Source organism: Oncorhynchus gorbuscha, linkage group LG05 (assembly GCF_021184085.1).
Source record: "Oncorhynchus gorbuscha isolate QuinsamMale2020 ecotype Even-year linkage group LG05, OgorEven_v1.0, whole genome shotgun sequence".
NCBI lineage: Eukaryota > Metazoa > Chordata > Actinopteri > Salmoniformes > Salmonidae > Oncorhynchus > Oncorhynchus gorbuscha.
The window spans coordinates 6,905,432-6,915,431 of NC_060177.1; the positions used below are offsets into that span (position 1 = coordinate 6,905,432).

Genomic DNA, 10,000 nt, shown 5'->3' on the forward strand with positions numbered 1-10,000 from the left:
CAGCATATACCTAACCTACTGATATAACGTACCAGCATATACCTAACCTACTGATATAACGTACCAGCATATACCTAACCTACTGATATAACAAGGTAACATACAGCATATACCTAACCTACTGATATAACGTACCAGCATATACCTAACCTACTGATATAACATACCAGCATATACCTAACCTACTGATATAACAAGGTAACATACCAACCTACTGATATAATGTACCATATACCTAACCTACTGATATAACGTAACATACCAGCATATACCTAACCTACTGATACCTAACCTACTGATATAACAAGTAACAGCATACCAACCTACTGCATATACCTAACCTACTGATATAACATACCAGCATATACCTAACCTACTGATATAACGTACCAGCATATACCTAACCTACTGATATAATGTACCAGCATATACCTAACCTACTGATATAACAAGGTAACATACAGCATATACCTAACCTACTGATATAACAACCAGCATATACCTAACCTACTGATATAACAAGGTACCAGCATATACCTAACCTACTGATATAACGTACCAACCTACTGATATAACATATACCTAACCTACTGATATAACAAGGTAACATACCAGCATATACCTAACCTACTGATATAACGCATATACCTAACCTAACTGATATAACAACCAGGTAACATACCTAACCTACTGCATATACCTAACCTACTGATATAACGTACCAGCATATACCTAACCTACTGATATAACAGCATATACCTAACCTACTGGTAACATATACCTAGCATATACCTAACCTACTGATATAACATACCAGCATATACCTAACCTACTGATATAACAAGGTAACATACCAGCATATACCTAACCTACTGATATAACATACCAGCATATACCTAACCTACTGATATAACGTACCAGCATATACCTAACCTACTGATATAATGTACCAGCATATACCTAACCTACTGATATAACGTACCAGCATATACCTAACCTACTGATATAATGTACCAGCATATACCTAACCTACTGATATAACGTATACCTAACCTACTGATATAACGTACCATAGTGATTCAGCGTCGAAGTATCTGGAATGTCTGTGGTCGATGATGACGAGGTCGTGGTGCTTTTCCTGGAAACACTCCAGCGCTGCCTCTGGCGTCCTCGCCACGTTACACCTGAAGTTGGCCTTCTCACACGCCCAGCAGAACCCATTATTCTGGCTGTCCTCTTTGGCAAATACTAACAGTACCTGTAAGGGGAGAGGTTAGAGGTTAAAGGTCAAATAGTAACTGTACCTGTAAGGGGAGAGGTTAAATGTCAAATACTAACAGTACCTGTAAGGGGAGAGGTTTGGGGTTAAAGGTCAAATACTAACTGTACCTGTAAGGGGAGAGGTTAGGGGTTAAAGGTCAAATACTAACTGTACCTGTAAGGAGAGGTTAGGGGTTAAAGGTCAAATACTAACTGTACCTGTAAGGGGAGAGGTTAGGGGTTAAATGGTCAAATACTAACTGTACCTGTAAGGGGAGACACTGTGCGCCCACACAGTCAGAGAGTGTACACATACACCCTCCTACCAAGCAGCATACTTTCACATAACCCCTTGCTTGCGTTAATCCATGGCTTTTAACGGCATCTAGGTTTCGCTGCGGAGGTTAAAGGTTAAAGCAAATACTAACTGTACCTGTAAGGGGAGAGGTTAGGGGGTTAAAGCACACACTAACACCTGCACGCACGAAATACTAACTGTACACAGACACTGTGCACACACACAACACACACAGTCAGAGAGTCACACACGCCGCACACACCTACCACACTTTCACATAACCCCTTACTTGCGTTAATCCACACACACACACACACACACACACACACACACACACACACACACACACACACACACACTGCCTTACACACACACACACACACACACAGAGAGAGAGACAGAGAGAGAGAGAGAGACACACAGAGAGAGAGAGAGAGAGACGACACAGACACACACAGACACACAGACAGAGAGACAGAGACACAGACAGAGAGAGAGAGAGAGAGAGAGAGAGAGAGAGAGAGAGAGAGAGAGAGAGAGAGAGAGAGAGAGAGAGAGAAGGCAGGTAGCTAGATGAGTCACTGGGCCTAACAGACGTCATCGTGGACCAGTTGGCAGGAGACACAATCAATGTACAGAATGGGAAGTTTGTTCAGGAGTCTCACGGTTTGCATCACAACTGCAAAATTGAGTTAAAGGTACAAAGACGTCTCTCTGTTCACTTAAAGTCCAGGAGGCCAGGAGCTAGGAGGCTAGGAGCTAGGAGGCCAGGAGCTAGGAGGCCAGGAGCTAGGAGGCCAGGAGGCCAGGAGCTAGGAGGCTAGGAGCTAGGAGGCCAGGAGCTAGGAGGCCAGGAGCTAGGAGGCCAGGAGGCTAGGAGCTAGGAGGCTAGGAGCTAGGAGGCCAGGAGGCTAGGAGCTAGGAGGCCAGGAGCTAGGAGGCTAGGAGCTAGGAGGCTAGGAGCTAGGAGGCTAGGAGCTAGGAGGCTAGGAGATAGGAGGCCAGGAGCTAGGAGGCCAGGAGCTAGGAGGCTAGGAGCTAGGAGGCTAGGAGGCTAGGAGGCTAGGAGGCTAGGAGCTAGGAGGCTAGGAGGCTAGGAGATAGGAGGCTAGGAGCTAGAAGCCAGGAGCTAGGAGGCTAGGAGCTCGAAGCCAAGGGAGCCGGGAGCTAGGAGACCGGGAGCTAGGAGGCCGGGAGCTCGGAGGTCGGGAGCTAGGCCAGCCAAGAGGCCAGGAGCTAGAAGCCAGGAGCTAGGAGGCCGGGAGCTAGGAGGCCGGGAGCTAGGAGGAGGTCGGGAGCTAGGAGGTCAGGCCGGGAGCTAGGAGGCCGGGAGCTAGGAGGACAGGAGCTAGGAGGACAGGAGCTCGGATGACAGGAGCTAGGAGGCAGGGAGCTAGGAGGCCGGGAGCTAGGAGGCCGGAGGAGCTAGGAGGACGGGAGCTAGGAGGTCGGGAGCTAGGAGGACAGGAGGCCAGCTAGGAGGCCGGGAGCTAGGAGGCCAGGAGCTAGGAGGCTAGGAGCTAGGAGGACAGGAGGCCAGGAGCTAGGAGGACATGAGCTAGGAGGACAGGAGCTAGGAGGCCAGGAGCTCGGAGGACAGGAGGCCAGGAGGCCAGGAGCTAGGAGGACAGGAGCTAGGAGGACAGGAGCTAGGAGGACAGGAGGAAAGGACAGCTAGGAGGACAGGAGCTAGGAGGATAGGAGCTGGGAGGACTGGAGCTTGGAGGCTAGGAGGAAAGGAGCCAGGAGGACAGGAGCTAGGAGGACAGGAGCTAGGAGGCCAAATATTTATCAAACACCTGTTTTTCAGTGGCAATTGATGAGACTATAACAGACTAAATAGTCCCAGAAAAAAATTACAAAAATGATTTTTCATTTCAGTTCACTAAAACAAGACAAGATTATCTTTGTGACTAAAATTTAACTACTAAGTGGACTGGATAACAGTTTTTGAAAAGATTGAAAGGTTTTTAGTAATAAGCACAATTAATATTAGCAGGACAGATGCAAAGAGCAGGTATAGTTCAGCAGTGGGAAGGATGCATCAAACCCAGCACACACAGACTCAGCTGGTGAGCTGCAGGGGAGAAAGCGATGAGTGTGGGAAGACAGGCAGACTGGCTCCGCCTCCGATTATACCCATCTCGCAGGCGACTTTCTTAGTTCACCTTTTAGCTAATAACTAGTCATCACCAGCCTTCTAGTTAGCTACACTTTGTCTGGAGCTGCTTCAGGAAATTAAAAACAATAGCAGCATTGAGTTTAATAGTAAAACAACAGTCTAGCTATGTTTTTCTCTCCCTTGCATAGGTTATAGAAAAGTAGGCTGTCTGAAATTCTAGGCTAGCCCTCACAGTTTTCCCTCTGCATTTCATATACAGGATCCTTAGCGAACATAGCCAAGTGTCCTTCTTTTCCTCAGAGAAAACGTCTTGATTCGAGCCAGCGCTACGTTTGTTTTCTTTCTATAGTTAATTTCTTTAGGCTCAAACCTTGTTCAGTCCTGTTACCTCATTAACTAGCTATAGCTAACAACCTGGGGTGTGTTCAGTTGGAAGCAACGTTTAGATAGAAATATGCTATGAAGAATAAACATGCCGATCTGACATGTTGAATAAGGAATAACAACGGCTCTATTCAAGGAATTTCTATCTACAACGTTCGAGAAGGTTTTACAACTTGGCCTTGGAAACATTACCAGTAGCCTACTAAGTGTAGCCATGGTAACATTACCAGTAGCCGACTAAGTGTAGCCATGGTAACATTACCAGTAGCCGACTAAGTGTAGCCATGGTAACATTACCAGTAGCCTATTGACTGCGTAGCCATGGTAACAATATATCTGACTGGGTTAATAACTCCTCTATATCTGACTGGGTTAATAACTCCTCTATATCTGACTGGGTTAATAACTCCTCTATATCTGACTGGGTTAATAACTCCTCTATATCTGACTGGGTTAATAACTCCTCTATATCTGACTGGGACTGGGTTAATAACTCCTCTATATCAGACTGGGTTAATAACTCCTCTATATCTGACTGGGTTAATAACTCCTCTGACTGGGTTAATAACTCCTCTATATCTGACTGGGTTAATAACTCCTCTATTTCTGACTGGGTGAATAACTCCTCTGACTGGGTTAATAACTCCTCTATTTCTGACTGGGTTAATAACTCCTCTATATCTGACTGGGTTAATAACTCCTCTATATCTGACTGGGTTAATAACTCCTCTATATCTGACTGGGTTAATAACTCCTCTATATCTGACTGGGTTAATAACTCCTCTATATCTGACTGGGACTTAATAACTCCTCTATATCTGACTGGGTTAATAACTCCTCTATATCTGACTGGGTTAATAACTCCTCTATATCTGACTGGGTTAATAACTCCTCTATATCTGACTGGGTTAATAACTCCTCTGACTGGGTTAATAACTCATCTATATCTGACTGGGTTAATAACTCCTCTATATCTGACTGGGTGAATAACTCCTCTGACTGGGTTAATAACTCCTCTATATCTGACTGGGTTAATAACTCCTCTATATCTGACTGGGTTAATAACTCCTCTATATCTGACTGGGTTAATAACTCCTCTATATCTGACTGGGTTAATAACTCCTCTATATCTGACTGGGTTAATAACTCCTCTATATCTGACTGGGTTAATAACTCCTCTATATCTGACTTCAGCCATAGGGACTCGACTGACTCAACCATTTATAACTCAGGCATCGACTCGAGCAGAGGAGACTTTGGATTCGATATCGGACAGACCGACAGACAGTTAAGGACAGACCGACAGACAGTTAAGGACAGACCGACAGACAGTTAAGGACAGATATCCGACAGACAGTTAAGGACAGACCGACAATACAATCTGACTTCAGGACAGACCGACAGACAGTTAAGGACAGACAAACAGAGGAAGAAAGACAAAAGACAAGGCATTTAGTTGACTAAAATGTCCCCACTGTTTAGTTGACGTCATTTTGACAATAACTAGAGTAAATCATTATTCAAAAGACAAAAATGTGACTAAGACATAAGGATATTTAAGACAAAAGGACTAAGACTAGACTAAATCTAAATCTAAATGATCACTGGTGCGTGCGTAGTTGGGATGGCGGGATTTGCTGATTCATCCAGATGAATTGTCTAGCTTTAGTCACACTAACCCTTCACCTCATCCAGTCTCCTCTCAGACCAAATCAGGCCACATCAGAGCACACAAGGGGTTTCCCCTACGCACAGATCTACGATCAGCTTCAGCTTCCCCAATCCTGACCTTAATCATTAGTGGGGGGAAATGCATCCTACTCTTACCAGGGCCCCTCTGGGCTCCAAGAAGGCCCAGCTAGCTTGCTTGCCTTGCATAACATTTTTTGAACCATATTCCATTTAGAAAGGCCCAGTTTGCCTAGCCTTATCAAAGATAATCTATTATATTGACAAGATAGCCGAGTGACCGCTGTAACAATAGAATTACATGTCTTCAAAAATGGAAGGCAGGCCGAAGGAGGCAAAATCAGGTGGAACCATTCTAGCCAATGAGAGGTTGGATACGCGTGTGAACAGCAAGCACAACTCCGATATAGAGTTATTTTTTTCAAAGTTTGAGAAATCCCACATGCGTCCACTTATATCAGTGCACCTGTAACAACCAAACCATTACGTAACATCTATTAGATCAAATAAACCTTACGTTGCAAACTAGCAATTACATTTTTTGTTGACCAAATTCGACACTCTCATTGAGTAAACCTTCTCCCTTCAACCTCTTACTCTCTGGCCTTACCTAGCCCAGCACTAACACAAATCACTTTCTACTTAGGTCTAGCTAGCCTAGCTTAAACTAGCCTAACACAAACCATATTCCACCAAGGCCCAGCTACGTAGCCTAGCCTAGACTAACACAAACCATATTCCACCAAGGCCCAGCTACGTAGCCTAGCCTAGCCTAGGCTAACACAAATCACATTCCGCTTAGGTCCAGCTAGCCTAGCTTAGCCTAACACAAACCATGTAGTTTAGCCTAACACAAACCATATTCAACTTAGGTCCAGATAGCCTTGCCTAGCAGAGCGCCGCTAACACAAACTACATTCCACGTAGGTCCTGCTAGCCTAGCAACACAAATAAAATCCACTTACTATAGGTCCTGCTAGCCTAGTTTAGCGCTAACACAAACCATAATCCACTTATCTTCACACCCCTTGTCATTACAGGCAGCATACATATCCCGAGTAGTAGATGCATCATCGCGGAGCGATGGAGGCAGCTATGGAGGCAGGAATGCTGTCTGGAATTAGATGACAATTCCACAGTGGCATGTTGTTAGAAAAGTCAACATTCCTGCAGAGCCATGCAGGCAGACAGGAGGATTAGATATAGGTTATGTTATGTGGGCCCAGGCCAGGTCCTCTCAGGTAGACTGCCTACAGACAGACAGACAGACTAACGACAGACAGACTAACGACAGACAGACTAACGACAGACAGACAGACTAACGACAGACAGACAGACAGACTAACGACAGACAGACAGACAGACAGACAGACAGACAGACAGACAGACAGACAGACAGACAGACAGACAGACAGACAGACAGACAGACAGACAGACAGACAGACAGACAGACAGACAGACAGACAGCGGTAGGAAAGTTAATTAGCGGTAGGAAAGTTACTATTCTGATAACACCCATTCACAGTAGACAAGGTGGGAAAGCTACTATTCTGCTAACACCCGTTCACAGTAGACGGGGTGGGAAAGCTACTATTCTGCTAACACCCGTTCACAGTAGACGGGGTGGGAAAGCTACTATTCTGCTAACACCCGTTCACAGTAGACGGGGTGGGAAAGCTACTATTCTGCAAATAAACCCATTTGGATAGTGATGGGAAAGCTACTTATTCACTGTAGATAGGGGTGGGCTAGCTACTTACTGAACCTACTGCTAACACACCCACTAGCCTAACTGTAGATAAGGTAAAGCTAATGCTAACACACCCACTAGCCTAACAGTAGATAAGGTAAAGCTAATGCTAACACACCCACTAGCCTAACTGTAGATAAGGTAAAGCTACTGCTAACACACACACTAGCCTAACTGTAGATAAGGTAAAGCTACTGCTAACACACACACTAGCCTAACTGTAGATAAGGTAAAGCTACTGCTAACACACCCACTAGCCTAACTGTAGATAAGGTAAAGCTAATGCTAACACACCCACTAGCCTAACTGTAGATAAGGTAAAGCTACTGCTAACACACCCACTAGCCTAACTGTAGATAAGGTAAAGCTACTGCTAACACACCCACTAGCCTAACTGTAGATAAGGTAAAGCTACTGCTAACACACCCACTAGCCTAACTGTAGATAAGGTAAAGCTAATGCTAACACACCCACTAGCCTAACTGTAGATAAGGTAAAGCTACTGCTAACACACACACTAGCCTAACTGTATATAAGGCTAAGCTACTTAGCTACTGCTAACACACACATTCAGATAGATGGCTAGTGTAGATAGTGGTGGGTAAGCTACTTATTGGGCTTACAAACACACCCATTCAGATAAGAGTGAAAAATCGTCTTACTGTGTCTAACTTAAGATGTCTGGAAATACAGTACTATGCAAACAAACCTATTCAGATAGATGTGAACCCTTACTCTACAACACACTGATACAGTACTAACAAACCTATTCAGATAGACGTGAACCCTTACTCTACAACACACTGATACAGTACAAACAAACCCATTCAGATAGATGTGAACCCTTACTCTACAACATACTGATACAGTACTAACAAACCTATTCAGATAGATGTGAACCCTTACTCTACAACATACTGATATAGTACTATGCAAACAAACCTATTCAGATAGATGTGAACCCTTACTCTACAACATACTGATACAGTACTAACAAACCTATTCAGATAGATGTGAACCCTTACTCTACAACATACTGATATAGTACTATGCAAACAAACCTATTCAGATAGATGTGAAATCTTACCGCACAACACAAGATAACCTGCTAACAAACCTATTCAGAAGTCAATCATGGGAAATCTCCTACTTGTCCTGTCCATACAGCAGGCTGTAAACGTTGTAGACAACTGATGAAGGCTGTAAACGTTGTAGATAACTGATGAAGGCTGTAAACGTTGTAGACAACTGATGAAGGCTGTAAACGTTGTAGACAACTGATGAAGGCTGTAAACGTTGTAGACAACTGATGAAGGCTGTAAACGTTGGCTAGACAACTGATGAAGGCTGTAAACGTTGTAGACAACTGATGAAGGCTGTAAACGTTGTAGACAACTGATGAAGGCTGTAAACGTTGTCGACAACTGATGAAGGCTGTAAAACGTTGTAGACAACTGATGAAGGCTGTAAACGTTGTAGACAACTGATGAAGGCTGTAAACGTTGTAGACAACTGATGAAGGCTGTAAACGTTGTAGACAACTGATGAAGGCTGTAAACGTTGTAGACAACTGATGAAGGCTGTAAACGTTGTAGACAACTGATGAAGGCTGTAAACGTTGTCGACAACTGATGAAGGCTGTAAACGTTGTAGACAACTGATGAAGGCTGTAAACGTTGTAGACAACTGATGAAGGCTGTAAACGTTGTAGACAACTGATGAAGGCTGTAAACGTTGTAGACAACTGATGAAGGCTGTAAACGTTGTAGACAACTGATGAAGGCTGTAAACGTTGTAGACAACTGATGAAGGCTGTAAACGTTGTAGACAACTGATGAAGGCTGTAAACGTTGTAGACAACTGATGAAGGCTGTAAACGTTGTAGACAACTGATGAAGGCTGTAAACGTTGTAGACAACTGATGAAGGCTGTAAACGTTGTAGACAACTGATGAAGGCTGTAAACGTTGTAGACAACTGATGAAGGCTGTAAACGTTGTAGACAACTGATGAAGGCTGTTGTTGGATAACGACACTCCTTTATGTTTTATGTCATTGTTGTTTTACGTTGGTCTAAACAACTCATTCTAATAAATATAACAAGTATTCTGTCATTGAATGACAGGGACTATAATGTTGCACCTGTAGCAGTGACAGAGATGCTGGAAAACAACAGGAGAACAGGTAGACCTCCTCTGTGATTCAGACTTCCTGTAGTAGTTCACTGGATCTGGCACAGCCCTGTGTTTATACCACAGACCAGTCAGACCGTACGTACTGCTAAAGCCCTCCCTGAGACCCGATGAAAATGACACACACACGCACGCGCGCGCACGCACGCACGCACGCACGCACGCACGCACGCACGCACGCACGCATGCTTGTCTTATAGTTTACTTGGTCAGATTAATGAGTTTTCTAATACGTTCAATGCATTTAGCTGATTTCCTACACAGTTCAATACATGTTTTAATTTGGTTTAATTCCGTTTTAATAAG

General features: G+C 44.1%; 1 protein-coding gene across 1 annotated transcript in view; it reads right to left on the reverse strand.

Moving 5' to 3' along the window:
- Positions 1–10,000, reverse strand: part of LOC124035391 (high affinity cAMP-specific and IBMX-insensitive 3',5'-cyclic phosphodiesterase 8A-like) — a 118,013-nt gene that overhangs the window by 9,489 nt on the left and 98,524 nt on the right. The window contains exon 3 of the mRNA XM_046348846.1: positions 1,071–1,258. Within this exon, the coding sequence (XP_046204802.1) occupies positions 1,071–1,258 (188 nt within the window). The remainder of the gene's footprint in view (positions 1–1,070; positions 1,259–10,000) is intronic.